General features: G+C 40.9%; 1 protein-coding gene across 1 annotated transcript in view; it reads left to right on the top strand.

Moving 5' to 3' along the window:
- Positions 1–14,963, top strand: part of snx19a (sorting nexin 19a) — a 20,329-nt gene extending 5,366 nt beyond the window's left edge. The window contains exons 2-13 of the mRNA XM_050041074.1: positions 3,510–3,757; positions 4,574–6,085; positions 6,158–6,290; positions 6,377–6,477; positions 7,005–7,124; positions 8,198–8,316; positions 8,776–8,866; positions 8,957–9,107; positions 11,360–11,483; positions 12,141–12,325; positions 12,411–12,498; positions 14,490–14,963. Coding sequence (XP_049897031.1) covers positions 4,598–6,085; positions 6,158–6,290; positions 6,377–6,477; positions 7,005–7,124; positions 8,198–8,316; positions 8,776–8,866; positions 8,957–9,107; positions 11,360–11,483; positions 12,141–12,325; positions 12,411–12,498; positions 14,490–14,619 — 2,730 coding nt within the window. The 5' untranslated portion in view covers positions 3,510–3,757; positions 4,574–4,597 and the 3' untranslated portion in view covers positions 14,620–14,963. The remainder of the gene's footprint in view (positions 1–3,509; positions 3,758–4,573; positions 6,086–6,157; positions 6,291–6,376; positions 6,478–7,004; positions 7,125–8,197; positions 8,317–8,775; positions 8,867–8,956; positions 9,108–11,359; positions 11,484–12,140; positions 12,326–12,410; positions 12,499–14,489) is intronic.
- The last annotated feature ends 1,220 nt before the right edge of the window (positions 14,964–16,183 follow it).

Raw genomic sequence — 16,183 nt, 5'->3', positions numbered from 1 at the left:
GTGTAACTGCTAACAGAAACTTCATTTGAGGACATTGTGGTTTTTGTTACTGATGCAGTTCCGCCTCCTCTTTTACCTCCCCTAATAGAATATAAAAAGTTAAAATTTGGTGGGGAAGCCTCGATGAGAACAACAGGTGCGTCGGTGCCAAGCCATGTCTCTGTAAGGAGAATACTGTCTAGGTTACTGTCTAAAATTAAATCATTTATGATAAAAGATTTGTTTAAAAGGGAGTGCACGTTCAGCACTGCCATTTTAATGTTTGTGCTGAACGTGCGCTCTTCATGACATTTCAAATGGATGTTAAAAACACGGTTAGGTCTAAAAACATTCCTGATTTTCAACTTTCTAAGTCTAATGATAGTTTTTATGGTGTGAATGTCCTGTGTTTCCGGTTGCAGAGAAGGTGCTACTGAGGGAGAAGTGTGTCTGGTGCAATGTGTAGTGGAGGAGGGTGGAGGTGGGTGAGCAGTGAATCAGGAGGTGGCTGTGGTGCAGGATCGGACGGTCAGGTCAATGTTGACTGATAAAAGCCGTGATCCCTCCTGGTTTGGGTGGAGGCCATCCCGAAGGCAAACTTCATCTGAGAACAGAACTAGAACTGGAAGCAAAGGCTCATCCAGTTATGCCTTATTCCCATGGCACGGTTCAGCTTGACTTCTTTTCTGTGTTTAAGTTTCCACTGCAGGTCCCTCTGGTGTTTGCAGAATTTGTGACATCATCTTTGTGTCATGATCCTGGTTTTTGTTCATTTCTGTTGTCGAATGGACTTTGTTTTGGAGTTTCCTCAAAGAGGAATGGTAAAAGACAGAGAGTTATCCTAATTTAAAACTTGTGCCATTTGCTATATGTGTCCTCAAAAAGGCAAACCCATTTATGTCATGGTTTACTTTTTTATTTTTATTTTTTTTAAATAGTCAGTAGCTACCTAAAATAAAATTATGTGCTTTTTCTACATAAGCTATAAAACTAGAAAATAAACAGCTAAAAATTCAATTCAATTAAATGATTAATTTCTTAATTGATTTGATATTTTTGTCAGATATGCAGTGATGATTGCTTTGTAAAATTATGTTGATGCTGTCCAATGACAAGTTTTTGTGCCAGGACTATATATGCACGATAGTGTGCACTAGGGCCCATTGTAACTTATAACACTGCTTTCATCCAAATGCACATGGAAGAAGTTTGCTGACAGGGCAAGCTCAACTTTCTGGCTGAAGTCTACTCATCTTAACCCAAACCACAATATTTTACCCTAACCTTAACCAAGAAATACCTTTCTGGCAGAAAGCCCGACTGCACTTTGTCGTAGTGTATAGTGTACAGTATAGTTTTTGCGAGCTGCCATTTTTAAAAATCTGGGTAGAGTGACTAAAAGAATTGTGGTCTGTATTTATGGTAGCTTGGATGTTTAAAACTAGCGGGCTTTTGCAGCATGTGCCATCTTGCCTAAGTGATGATTCTAGTGACAATTCCCTCTGACCAGTCTGCAGTGTAACTCCACCTAATTGGCTCAGCTGGCTTGAAACCTCAACCAAAGTGGTCCTTGAAAAAGTACCTGTCACTACCCCAACCTGTTCTCATTCTGACCTTGTCAAATGCTGCCGCTTTGTCAGTGATCTGGGCGTCAGATACTGATGCAAAAAAGCACCTTTTACGGTGGTATAATACGGCGGCAGTTGTTGACGCAGTGGCACCAACTGAAGTCATCAAATAGCAGTGCTATGTCAGTGGACGTCTAAAAGCCAAAAAGCGCAGTTCCTCTAATGGCCACTTGAGGCTGGGTCTGAAAGCCAATCGCCATCATAGACTGTAAAAATAATGGATGCAACCAGTGGATTGCCCGCTCTGGGTTGGGAGAGAGCTGCTGCCTCAAGCGAGGGAGTTCAAGTATCTCAGAGTCTTGTTCACGAGTGAGGGTAGAATGGAGCGTGAGATGGAACAGCGGCTTGGTGCAGTTTGGGTTTTTGGAGCCAGAGATGACCAAATCTGGGCGAGAGGGTGGATCTGACTGAGGTCAACGAAACTATAAGCAGACAGCCAGTCACTCAAAGCAGCCTGCCCTTAATCATGCATAACTTTAAGCCGTAATAAAATGTAAATAGGTGAGTTATATAAAAATTCACCCCCCATAGAGCTGTCATGAAGGGATAAGTGCCATCCCTTTATTTCTAGTGCCATGTGTTGTGACCCTCCAACACTGCAGCTCCAATTGTGCTGTGCATAGCTCCCATGGGGTCAAAGACACAGTCTTTGACCCCATGGGACCCCTGTGACCCCTGTGTCCAGCTTTCTCTGAAAAGCCTTGACACCTGGTTAATGGAGCCGGAGGTCATTAAGGAATTTTAAGCAGATGGCCAGTGTCTCCAGGTTGCTTAAAACCCTGTGGTCATCTTTGATGGACTTCTTCTTCCTGGTGAAGTCATGTTGTGTTTGAAGTTCTTTTGCTTTTCTGCAGTTCATTTTTGCATCATTCTGGCTTTCTGCCAACATCCTCTGTCAGCTTCAAAATCATTGCATTTGTTGAAATGTAACTGATGCTTTATAGTGTTATTACAATAATACAATTAAACATGCAGTATACATGATGTCTATTTTGTCATGTACACTAATTTCAATACAGCACATTTAGGATAGAAAATAAATAAACTGTCAATAACTAAAGACAGTAAAAATATTATTAAATGTTGAAATAAATAGACGGTCTAAATTTTTATTTTGGTTTATTTCATATTTTATTTTTATAATTTACTTTAATTTATTTCTGTATTTCTGCATCATTTGTATTTCCACATTTCTGCATTAATTTATTTCTGCACGTCTTCATTAATAATATCTGTGTCTGTAGTTTAATGATGTGGATGGTGCTAACCTCACTTGAAAGCAGGACTGATCAGCTGGGCAAGCTCTTGAAACCAATCCTGCTTCACAGAGATGTAATTACAACCTACTACCTTATTATCATATACACAGAAGTCGCCTTGTGGTGACACAGTAACTTCAGTCTGACGCAAATGACAGGGAATGTAATTCAGTTTAAAATGTTTAGTGAAAAGTTAAAATTACACTGAGTCACACAGTAGAAATACAGGGTGCTCCTGTGCCTAATGCAGCTCTCTGCTCAACTAACCTGCACATAAATCATGAAATTAAAGGGAGCAACATTCTCAAAATTCAACATAGCCTACATGCATTTTGTCTTTTTACATTTTTATACATTACCTATATTTTATACAATGTCTGGAAATTATTTTTGCATGATATTTAAATGTACTTATATCCACACACTGTGGCTCTTACAAGCCGGAATAAAGAAATGTGGAAACCCATGAATAAATAACTGTAAATGTAGGCCTAAAGAAATGTAGAGATAAAGTGAAGACATACATCCTGACTGAACACCAACACTTTATTTATGTACTTGTTACTTTATTTCAGCATTTAGTTATAAACATATTGTTTTATTTATTAACTGAAGTATGTATTTATTTTTGTATTTATCTCAGAAGTTTTTGCACACTACATGTGTGCGACCACAGAGCTGTGAACAATGGGACTGCGTTTGCCTTCTGGCAGGTCAAGTGGACACCTAACAGCTAGTTAGCTGTCCATATGGGCCAAGCGTCTATGTTGATTTACAGACTGACCCAGATTATCTTTGCTGGAGGATTAGAGCAATGTCCCTGAGGAGGAGGAAGAGGAGGACGTCCCGTATGGGCTGTATTCGTGTTGTAAAGCTCCTGCAACTTTTCAGGTAACAATTTTTTTTTTTTTACTGTCTCCTAGCTGGTTTTACAACAGGGGTGTATGTTCCTAATAACTGTGGTGTCATGTCAGTGGACTGTAGGCTAGCTGCTAATGCTAGGTGTACATTAGCCCTGTCTGCTAGATATAAAGTAGATGTTCAGGTTTTCCAGGGGCATTTTTCTAAAGGTTTAGTCAAAATGTCAATTAAAGAAAAAGAAAGAAAACAGTAGCTGCTACAGCAGGCAGCAGCAGCAGGCAGCAGAAGACTCACTGTCCTTCAAAGTTTACAAATTGCCATGGCAACAGGTCCCGCTCTGTGATAAATTATAATGTTAGCTGTCCCATGTGGTAAGGCTGATTATAGTCACTGCATTTTAATTGATTTGCTGTTGGCATTATTTTACCACAATGCAGTTAACCAACTATTGTTACTGAAGGAGCAATCTGGCTAATATTGTATCTCAGAGAATTTTAGTGGCAATTTTTAGGTAGCTGTACCTGAGTGTCATCAACCCGAACAGGGCTTCACAGCGGTGCCGTGCTAGCAATGTTATGTCATGCAACCATATTGTGGTTTGTTTGTTTTAGACATACAAGAAAATAGATAAATCAATAATGAAACTATTTCTGAGCTGCACCTTTAAACAACAGTGAAAAGTCCCATCGATATACAGCAGCATTGTGCAGCTAAGGTTTACAACTAACCATTTATCAAGTAATCTCTTAAGCAATGCTGTTTGGTTGTGTAGAGTTCTACAGCACCTCTACTCTTATTCTTTGTGCTTGGTATGTAACATGATATATCATTGTCTTTTCTCAACAGGACACATTTCCCCAGCTGACTATAATGCCTTCCACAAAGAGCTCTAATCACTGGACGTTATCAGAGTTCATTGGGCAGCGGAGGCTTTTAGGACTCGGAGCTCTGCTGGCATGGCTCGTCCTCTTCCATCTCCTTGTGAACGTCTGGCTCCTCTGCGTCTTCACCAGTCTCTTGGTGGTTCTGGGGGGTTGGCTCGGGTCCCGTGCCTTACTGGACGCAAACAGCCTTCTCCACTTGGAGCACTTTTTGCCCCTTGGCAAAGTTAACCCACCCCTGAATTCACCTGAACATGAGTGGAGGTTGAACCACGAGATCAACAGTGTTGTCCACAAAGCGGTGCGTGATTTTGTGTCCTCATGGTATCGCACTCTGCTGCCAGGGGTGGAGGGGGAGTTTGAGCGTTCGGTGTGTGATTCGATGCTGGAGTCAGTGATGGAGCTGAAGGAGCGTGCACGGCGAGTGGACAGAAAAGCACTGGTTCAACGGCTGCTAGAGCTGTACGGCTGTCACCTGCAGAGCTACATGACGGCAAGACAGATACAGTCGACACAAAAGGAGAGAATCAGCCTCTGGCAGCTGTACAGTGAAGTAGATGCCCCTCATCCAGCTGTGAGCAATGCAGTCGCTGAGCTCAGCTACTCAAGAGCTCTGGTAAACCTCGTCTTACATGTGCTTGTTCCATACCCTCAGATGGAAACCAGGACAGGAGGCTACATGGTTACAGAACTCATCACCTGCAACGTGCTGTTGCCGCTTATAAGCAGGGTGTCTGATCCCGACTGGCTCAACCAGACCATTGTAGACATAATCACCAGGTCCAGAGAACCACAGGAAATCAGTGTGGATGAACTCCCAGCTGCAGCCTCACTATATGGATGTCAGATCCTGCAGGAGTCCTGGACCACCTGCAGGTCCCTGTCTTCTTCTGATCACCCTACCAGCAGAAGCACCTCTGACCTTGATGATCTGCAGAGCCAGAAAACCATGTGTGAGAGGGATTCCTCACAGAGCAGCATGGTTAGCCTGACGTCTGCTGGGAAAGTAGAAGGCTGTGACGCAGGTTTGCTCACACCTTGCAAAGTGAACTGCTGTGCGTTCCCGTCTGGCCACTACTCCCACTCATCAGAGCCCAAAATAATTTCACTTGACTCTCTAATTCCATCAGACTCTGAAGACAACCTGACAGGAGGCTTTTGCGAATGTGGTCCTCCAACAAACTTCTGCAATGTCATGAATTTAAAGGGTGATGAGGCGTTCGGCTGCTTTGGTCCTTTGAAAAATCTTGGGCCAAAGGTTGTGGTGCCTGAGGACTCCCAGTGGCCAGCAGGTATGGCCCAAGAGAAATCCCCAACGTGTTCACCAAGAAGAGTTTGTCTAACCTCATGCAACTTTGATACCTCCAGTAACCAAGCTACACCTGTCAACATCCAGAACGTGCAAATTTCTGGCACTGTCACTGCGAAGGAGCAGCGTGGCACAGGCACACATCCCTATACTCTCTACACTGTAAAGGTACTGCCACCTCCTACTTTCTTATGTTTAATATCAATTACCACACACTGACCTCCACTTTCTGTTTTACAGTTTGAGACGATGGCTGAAAACGGCGGTACTCTGCAACCTGTGTCCTCTCACACTGTCAACCGGAGATACAGCGAGTTCCTCAACTTGCAAACACGTTTGGAGGAGAGGCCTGAAGTCAAGAAAGTAATCAAGAGTAAGAAATGATCATCCCCTTTAATTGACCATTGAACTGCATACAACACAGATGCAATATTGAAAATCAATGTGATGGATTTTCAGATGTCAAAGGCCCAAAGAAAATGTTCCCTGACCTTTCGTTTGGCAGTGCAGACAGCGACAAGGTTGAAGCCCGTAAAAACCAACTGGATACATTCCTTAAAGTAAGTACAAGATCATAACTTCAGTCAAGTCAGGACTACTTTAGTCATGGAAAACTTTATTTCCATTTGCAGTATTATATTTGCTGGTACGGCTCTATTCTGGGGCCTCTGCCTTTCTTCTTGGGCCTATATAGAAAACCTGATGTGGAGAGAGCAAACCTCCCTGCCCACAGACAGAAATGACACTCATAAGTAAAACACAGCATGAAAAGGAGGAGCTGGGGTGGAGGCGGGTTGCACAGTGGCTTGCAGAGGAAGCAGCAACAGTAGGCAGGTCAGAGCAGTTTAAATAGGGCGCCCTGAATGAGATTCGCCAATTGGTTGCATAGAAAGGAATCACGTGATCTATCAGCTGACTCCCTTCCATCAATCAGCTACTCCATTGGTTGATTGGGCTGCTTGAGATCAGCTGATGTAGCTGGGATGTGAGCTGAGGTTGACGTTGTGTCCTGCCTGAGCTAATGCTATGCTCAGTTAATGAGATGATTTTTGTGAGTCTGTAATTTGATTGATTTTTGTCCTTCTAGCAATTAAGCAGCATTCCTGAAACATCAAACAATGAGGACATGCAGGAGTTCCTGGCTCTTAACTCTGATGTTTGTACATATTTTGGAAGACGGCCTTTTGTCAAGTCAAGAATTGATAAGGTGAGAAAGAATCTTCATACTGTAGGTTTTGTGAGGACGCTGATAAAATTGATTGATAGAATAAGATCAAAACATGTGTCCATGTGGTAAAATCATAGACACAGAGAAAAAATTTGTTTCACAACTATTTAAATTCATTCATTTGTTTATTTACTTTCTGTAATTGCTTATCATGCTGGGGGTCGCTGGGGGGCTTGAGCCTTTTCCAGCTGACATTGGGTGAGAGGCGGGGGACACCCTGGACAGGTCGCCACACTATCACTTAACCTGCATGTCTTTGGACTGTGGGAGGAAGCCGGAGTACCTGGAGAAAATGACCTTGTCAAATTAAATTGAAACTCAAAGTAGCTCAAATCTATTGGCCCTATCAGCCTGGTCTGATGATGATTTCAGCCAGTTGGTCTGTTCTGCCAACAATTTGTGTTTCAGAAAAAAAAAAAAAAAAAAAAAATCTTATCAGTATTGAGCCAAAGACTAATGAAATATACTCACAGTCCCCAGACAATGAATCCTTTTGGTGACCTCCTGACTTTTCATTTAGGGTCATCATCACACAAAAAACTCTACAACACATAAAGATGAAAAACTATTCACGCTCACATTCACACCTAGGGGCAATTTTTAGAGTCAGCAATTAACCAGCATGTCTTTGGACTGTGGGAAGAAGCTGGAGTAGCCGGTGAAAACCCATGCTTACAAGGGGGAGAACATGCAGACTCTGCACAGGGGGGCTCCTGTACCCTGGGGTTTGAACCAGGATCACTCTTGCTGTGAGGCGACAATGCTAACCATTGCTTCACTGTGCCGCCACCTTTTTTAATTATGTTTTGTACTGAGTTTCATGATGACCCGATCAAGACCACAGGCCAAAACACATTGGTCTTTAAAGATATTTGTTTTATGTACTTCAAGTGTTTTGAGATAAATCTAATCAGAGAGTCTAAAGGTAACAGATTTTGCCTTCCAGGGTCTCTAAAGCTTGCTAATAAACACTATAGATTCAATGAAAAGTGAGAGCTAATTTAGGGGAATATAATAATCTCTTGTCTTCTCCACCTTGATTGCTATTAAAGATGGTGGAAAATGCTTTAGACACCTTGAAGACGGCTTTCCCTCATCCTGAGCCCCTCAGTCCGACGGAGGACCTTGAGGGAGACGCTGATGGAAGAACAATGGACAGCAGAAAGTACAGGTGAGTGCTCTGTAGCAGGCCAGTGCCTTTGTTCCCAAAATGTCTGCCATGTGACTTCTTGACAACAAAACAGTGTCCACTTGTGACCCCGAATGACAAGTTGTGACCAGATCAACCAAAAAGCACTTTACCCTCATAGACTGAGTCGCTTGAAACAAATCTCAGAGGCTTTAAGAGATAACATTATACAGGGGTTTACAAGGAAGAGCAAAGGCTAGAGAACATTTTGATATAGATCTGTTTTATTTTGTGTAGCAGGAATGTTGTTCTTTGTGTCTTATTGATTTACAATGTTTATTTTATGACCTCTAATCCATGGGTCTGTCTCACAGAGAGGATAATGAAATAAAACAAACAGTGCAATTCAATTAAAAAATTAGAACACTTAGAAACACATTGAATGATCTTGTTCCTCTGGTATTCTTGTGATTTTTTGAGTGTTTTGTTTCTGGATTTCAGGAGGCTTATGTTCCCAAGCAAAGTTTCCCCATCTCTGAATATACCTGACATACACCCTAAAGTGACCTACTGCTTCAGTGAAGGCAGCTCTGTAAGTTACCATGCTGTATTTACCGTGTCCGACTGACAAATGTGTGTCTTAAACTGGACACAGCTGACATTTTTGCTCTGCTAATCATAGGTCCTCAATGGCATGTCACTGTCTAGCCTGGAGGGCTTCGTCAAACAGCAGGAAAGACTTTTATGTGATTCGAATGGGAGGGAGACGGCCAAGCAGAGCTGTGAGCAGCCCGGCAAAGACAAGAAGACTTCAGGGAAAAGTCACGGGACAGGTTGAGATTTACACAGCAGTCTTATCTCAAACCCAGTGTTGGGAGGGTTACTTTGAAAACATATTTTACTACAGATTACTGAGTACATGCCCTGAAATGTAATTAGTAACATATTTCACTAGATTACTCAAACTAACTATTCTAAATACTTTTGATTACTTTTGCAGTACTTCAAAATCATTTTGCTGAAGTTATTTGCCCGGGTCTTATATTTTCGTGCCAAAATAACATGACAGTGTCCTGGCTGTCCATCTCCTCCGCCAGTGTCTTGTCGTGGATATGTTGCACACACTTTTTAAAGGATCTGTTTAGGGCACAGGTGTCAAACTCATTTTAATTCATGGACTGCATACAGTCCAATTTGATTGCAGGTGGGTCAGACCAGTAAAACCATTGCATAATATCCTATAAATAACAAACACCTCCATTTTTTTTGTTGTTTTTTTTTTGTTTTACCTTTCTTTTGTTTAAAGAAGTGCATTTTAAAAACACTCATCCTTCCACAAAACAGATGACAAACAACTCATGATGTCTTCAGAAGAATAAATGCAATTTCACAGTATTTCTCAGTTTTCCCACATTCAGTCAGTCGACTACTCACTGTCATTACATGTGCATTTTTCTGTACATTTCCACTATTGTGTAGTAATCCTGACATCACACAAAACTAAAAATCTGAAGATCTATGTTCTGGTGAGGGTGGAAAAGCCTCTGAAGCAGAATTTTACATAACAAAACTATTAACTTGCTCCTGAAACCTGGCACCTCTTAGCCTTCACAAGTGCATCAAGTGCGCATACGTGGGCCGGATTGAACCCACTGATGGACCAGTTCTGGCCCCCAGGCCGTATGTTTGACACCCTTGCTTTATGGGATATGCGTGTGTCTTAACACCAAGCTAGCTTTACTCTCTGTCCAGAAGGAATCTGTAAAAAATGTGCTTCTTTGTCATCATGTAAACAAACAATGTAGGCTACCTGTCAGCTGTGTACTCAGCTGGACACATGAGCGCTTAAAAGAGGGGAGAATGCTTTTTATCTTTCTACATTTGTACTTTTTAAACAGAAAACACACATTTTATATAATAAAATTAACTGGAAATGATATACATTATAGCTAACAGCAGGTAGATTGTTTTTAGTGATGGTCATTTACTAGAAACTTTCAGCTCCCTGGCACTCTTCCTCCAACTAGCTGACACCTTATTGAGGTGTTTTTCAAAGAGAGCAAAAGGAATAACTAACTTGAGGTCCCTCTCACCCTTAAAGGCGTAAAATGGTTGAATCTGTCTCAGCACTAGGATTCATCTCTAAACAAAAAAAAGAGCAGAGTGAGCGACTTCTTATGCTGCTGGAGCACTGATGTACAGTCATGTCTTTTCCCAAGAAATGAAATCAGGGTTCCAATCCATCCAATTTTTTGAGTTTTTAAACAAAATTATTCTTCATTTACAATAGTTTGCAACAAAGACAAACACAGACTAGAATACAGATCAAAAATAAATAAATAAAATAAATAAGTTCACTTTGATTAAAGCAACACATAACAAAAGTGATTTCCAAGTCTTTTAAAGAGAAAAGCAAGCCTTCATAATCCCATACGTCTCAAAAAGCATCCAAATCCTCGACTTGACAAATTATTTATATTCTAATAGTACTCGTGCTCTAAGTAGACTCTTGAAAGCAAGTAAAGTATCACACCTCTGCCCTCTTTCCATTTTCTGTTTCCTACTTAAGATCAGATAAGATACATCTTTATTGATCCCACAATTGGGAAATTCCAGAAAGGTGCAAGTCGGAGTCAAACTCGTGACCACTGCAGCGAGGCATCACCTCTGTTCTGTGGGGCGCCAGCACTATCCACTACGCTACTGACTTAAAGAATATATATATATATTTTTTTTTTTAAAGATATTTTTTGGGGCATTTTTAGCCTTTAATGGACAGGACAGATTTGAGTTCAGAATGTAGTCTTTTAAAAGTAGTTTAAAAAAATGTATGGTAGTTAGTTTTTTTCCCAATGTCAATACGAAGTGTCTCATTCTTGGCAGTGCTGCAGAATCAACATGCAGTAATGCAGCTTCACCACTTGGGTGCAGCAAAACTCCACTGTTAGTTTAGACATGCAGAACGTTTCTATTTGTCACTTTCCAACATTGATGTGCTTTTTCTGTACAGCATGTCTTATGTGTTTTGAGGTGTCCCATCGTTGTGTTGCTGTGACTTCACTGTGTTTGTTGCTGTGTGCTGCAGACACAGCTGTGGCAGATGTTGCTTTGAACATTTTGTGTCTGCTGATGAGGGACCAGTGGAGTTGGCTGTGCACTGAGAACATACAGAAGACCATCAGACTGCTCTTTGGCACCTTCATCGAGAGGTAGGAGTTTCCCTCAGTTCACTGCACATACAGCTGTCACATGTAAGTAAGGCAGTGTGTGGCAGTTACACGCTCGCTGCAGCTGATCCTACTACTGACTGTAGACCTACTTTGCTTGCAGATGCCATAGTTGCACATATTATTTTTCCTCCATACAGCTGAACAGGCAGATGCTGGGTCATTTTCTACAATATGAGGCACTCAGAGGTTTGTGGCATGCGCCTGCTGCATGACCTTCTCTCAGATTGCTTGTCTTTCTGTAAATGCAATGTTTAAGCCTCACTGGGGCTCTAGAATTACCTCTGGACTTGTTTTTACCACACAGTCTGTGGGAACTGTGCTTGTCTAATCTCTTGTGTCCTGCTGTCATTAACTGATTATACAGGCCTCTATTTTTGGACATGATATATGCCTCTGGGAGTTTTAGGGTTCACTAAGCATGTCAGTAAAATGTTCATGCTCCTGCAGAGGTTTATACAGATTTAAAAATGCTTGTTTGTCTTGCTTTCCCCTGTGTGCATGTCTTTCATTCCCCGCTCACCACTCAAAGCATGTTTGCATGTACAGGATGTGCTTTTATTCCAACTTCTTTGTTCTATTCAGTGGCTGATATCTTGTCAAAAAAGCTTACGCATTAAACTACTGATTCTGTCCCAGATGGTTGGATGTAGGAGTTGCCCATCTTACCAGTGCCCCCTGCTGGGTGATTTACCTCCAAGTGCTGCAGGAAGCTGTATGGCCAGGCGGCACGCTGCCTGCTCAACCTCGGCCAGAGCGGAGTGCCGCAGAAAGAGAGGAAACCAAGGAGCAGTGTCTGGACTGTTTAATGCAGCTGCTCCCAGGTATGAGACAGCTGTTAGATTCACTTTGTAGCTGGCTGATTTTTTGGAGGCTCCTGAAGCTACGTTGTCCTTTGTGCCTGAACAGAGCTCATCACTGACATGCTGGGAAGTGAGAAGTACAGACTGAGCTTAGAGACCATGCTGGAGTCTTTACAGGACCACCAGATAAACAAGTGAGTCAACGAACAAACTGTCGAGTAAACACACATCTGAGTCTACTGTTTTACGACGACTGCATTCAGGAGCTCAGAAAGTGAATCAGTAATGTGTACAGCTGCAGTGTGAATTTCTCTGGTTATTGTCTACAATCAGATGTGTGGACTAGAGTCACAAATTTGATGACATTAAACTCAGTTAAACAAAATCAAAAGAGACTTGACTTGCAACTTGACTTGGACTTAAACACCATGACTCGTGACTTCACTTGGAGACTTGAGCCTTTTGACTTAACACCTTCCCCCAAGCAAACAAGAGTGTCATGACTGATGAGATCAGTTAATTTCTCTTAATTTCCTTAATCAGCCAACATTAACACTGTTCATTCCCAGCAAGTTGACACTTAATTCCCCAGATCCACTTTGTTTGAACCAATCTGTCAGCATCCAATCAAGTTGCAGGAGAGAGCCACAAAGTGCTAATTTAATTTGGAGTTGGTGGTCAACAAAAAATGAAATGCAGTACGCAAAACGTGCGGATAGAAAATTACAGACAGAGACGCAACAACTTCCAACACACTGTAACAAATAAGTACATATGTTAAAAAGCATTAATGATTTGCTTTAGTTTAATATATTATTAGTCTGTTGTTAAAATGGCATTACATTTAGTGAAGAGTGAATTATGACTTGTTTGGGACTTGTAACTCAAAGTTTAGGACTTGACTTGGGACTCAAGTACAGTACAAAGACTTAAGACTCACTTGTGACTTTGAAAACAGTTACTTGGTCCCACCTCTGTCTATAATACACTAAATTGTATAACTACAAGGGGTGTAACCAAGTGGCAACCTCAGAGGCTGAAAAATGAAGTCAACGTGGAAGTACCAAAAACTGCAGTTCCTCTAATGACCACTTGAGGCTGGCTCCAAAACAGACTCAATCCCCACAAACCCCCATGTTGAAATGTCAAACTTCACAGAAAAAATAAACATGTTTGCAGCCTGGTATAAAAACAGTTTTGGTGTCTATGGGTAATTTCAACGTTAATGACAACTGTATAGGGGGTGATTTTTTTTTTTTTTATAAGTCACCAATACATTTTATTAAGGCCCAAAGTTACGCATAAGGGCAGGCGGCTTTGAGTGACAGGCTATCTGCCAATTGTGTCCTCAGCTTCTCAGTCAGATACACTGCTCGCTCCTCCACAGTTTTTTTGGGCTCCAAAAAAACACAAAATAGCGATGGCCAAAATACCAAACCAAGGTCCATAAACCAATGGGTGACGTCACGGTGGCTACGTCCATTATTTATGCAGTCTATAGGTGTAATGAAAAGATACTATGCATATATGTCACAAAAATATCTGTATAGGTGTCTGTATTTGTAAGAACTTGTCTAATCTGCTTCATTTTTTGCATTAAATAGTTTTTCATTGTCATTTATACACTTCATACAACATATGTTGTGCTGCCAAAATAGTAACCATGTACCTGAATCCATCTAATTACAGAATACCATCTCTCCTTGTTAGTATAGAGGACAGAAACTCTGCCTGTCACATGTAACAGGTGTTCAATTCCCTGACGACGAGTATATGAAGTGTATTATGTTGTCTTAGTACTTTTACTTTTTATAGAATGAGAGGTTAGTGGAAAAATACTACTCAAAATGGCACTGGGCCATACTGCATGATTTTCTTTAAAAACTGGAGGTTGTGTTTAAAATGTTAGGAGGCCCAGATTCATGTTAAGTTTTCCTGAAGTGTCTGAAATGAGAACGCTACAACTGCATAATTAAAAAAGTAGATTGTGCGTACCCTTTTGAGACGGTCCCTAACTCCTCAGCTTACCGCGTTATATCAAGTCACGCACAGCCATACATCATTCAATAACAGATACATCTGCTCTATTTAACAATTTCATATTCCATATGATCCCTATAAGCATCTGAATTAATCACAGCTGATGTCATCCCGTCATTAACCCAGTTTGTGTGATTTTGCGCAGGCATCTGATCTACTGCATCTGTGACCTGCTGCTGGAGTTTCTGATCCCTGAGTCGTGCGACGAGGCCTTCCAGAGGTCTCTGCTGCAGAGCCTGGCCAAAGACGCAGAGAGGGACAATCTTCACACATGATCAGCACATGATAGCATGTACTTCACATGGATAATGTGCGGCACATGTGTATGAGGGTTATTTATAATGGCCCAGAGTCACTAGAGTCAGCAGAGCGATGGCACAGGATAGCAGCAGCCATTACCTGATTGGCCGGCGGTAACAGAAAGCTCATAAAACCTCCTTCCTCGTGACTTACTGTGACATGAAGAGGAGAAAGACGAGGATTGTGTGAATATTTCTGAAACACCTAAAGGGGAAACATCAGAGGGAAACAGCTGATTGTACTCAACTACTGCTCTTATGTGCAATGTGCTTATGAAGGATCTACTGCAAACACTGCATTAATAAATAGACGAAACACGCACAGGGTCTGAAACTATTTCTTGTTTTTATAGATGCATTTATTTATTAATTCATTGAGATCTTGTTTTAAATGTTGCAAATGCTCTCCATAGAGCCTGGAGAAATTGAAATAATGTATATATATTTATTTATTATATAATGTATTGCATTGGCATTTGTGGTGATGTTTTAATATGTCCCAATATGCTTTTACCCGACTGTCCGTGGGAACTGTCTCAGAAAGAATAAATTAGTCAGGCCTCAATATTAAAAGCACTACATGTGAGAAAAAGATTTGACTCATGTTCTTTCAGTGATTCACCTAAAGTCCCAGACTGAAATCGCATCAATAAAAAGTGACTTAACATAAGTGAGTGCAGGCAGTGTTAGTCTTCCCATGATCTTTTGACCAGCCTTTGAAAAGTACTCGCTGCTTCCCAGACCATCTCTTTGATGAGGCTATAATAGTGCGGGAGATTAACACCTCACTGCCTGACTTATGAAACCATGGTGAAAGATGTTCCTTTTATATTTGACCTAAGTGGCAGATTAAGAAAAAAACGAGGAGCAAAAATCACCAGCGCCTATGAAGTGTTTCCATATGGCAACGTACCATAGCAACAGATGTATGAACAAACGTTCTCTTATTTATGTGCTTATTTAGTGTTTGCTCTCATTTTGTTAATTCCTATTTATTTCAGGGATTCACCAATCTTTTCTTATTTTTGCCCTTAGGTAAGAGAAAATTTTCAAATGTACTTGTACTTCAGTATTTTAGCGTCATGCCACTGTCTACTTCTTCTTCACCACACCTCAGAGGGAAATATTGTACTTTTTACTCCATTAGTTATTTGATAGCTTTAGCTGCTAGTTACTTTACAAATTTAGATTTTTGCACACAAATCGTATAAAAAATATACAAATGCGGCAGAAACCATTTGTCAATTGACTGATTAGAAAAGGGTCTGTCAACTATTTTGATTATCATTAAAGTCCTTTGTCAAGCAAAAACATTTTATGGTTTCAGCTTCTCAAATATGAAGACTTGCTGCCTTTCTTTACTTAGTAATTTTGATTTTTAACTTTTCTGCATGAGTACTTTTGCTTTTAATACTTAAATACATCCTCCTGATTGCACTCAAATACTTTTACTTAAGTAACATTTTTAATGCTGACTAGTATTTACTAGTATTTTTTACAGTGTGGTACAAGTACTTTAACTTTAGTAAAGGACCGAAGT

Source organism: Epinephelus moara, chromosome 3 (assembly GCF_006386435.1).
Source record: "Epinephelus moara isolate mb chromosome 3, YSFRI_EMoa_1.0, whole genome shotgun sequence".
Taxonomy (NCBI): domain Eukaryota; kingdom Metazoa; phylum Chordata; class Actinopteri; order Perciformes; family Serranidae; genus Epinephelus; species Epinephelus moara.
This window is presented reverse-complemented; position numbering and strand designations above follow the sequence as displayed.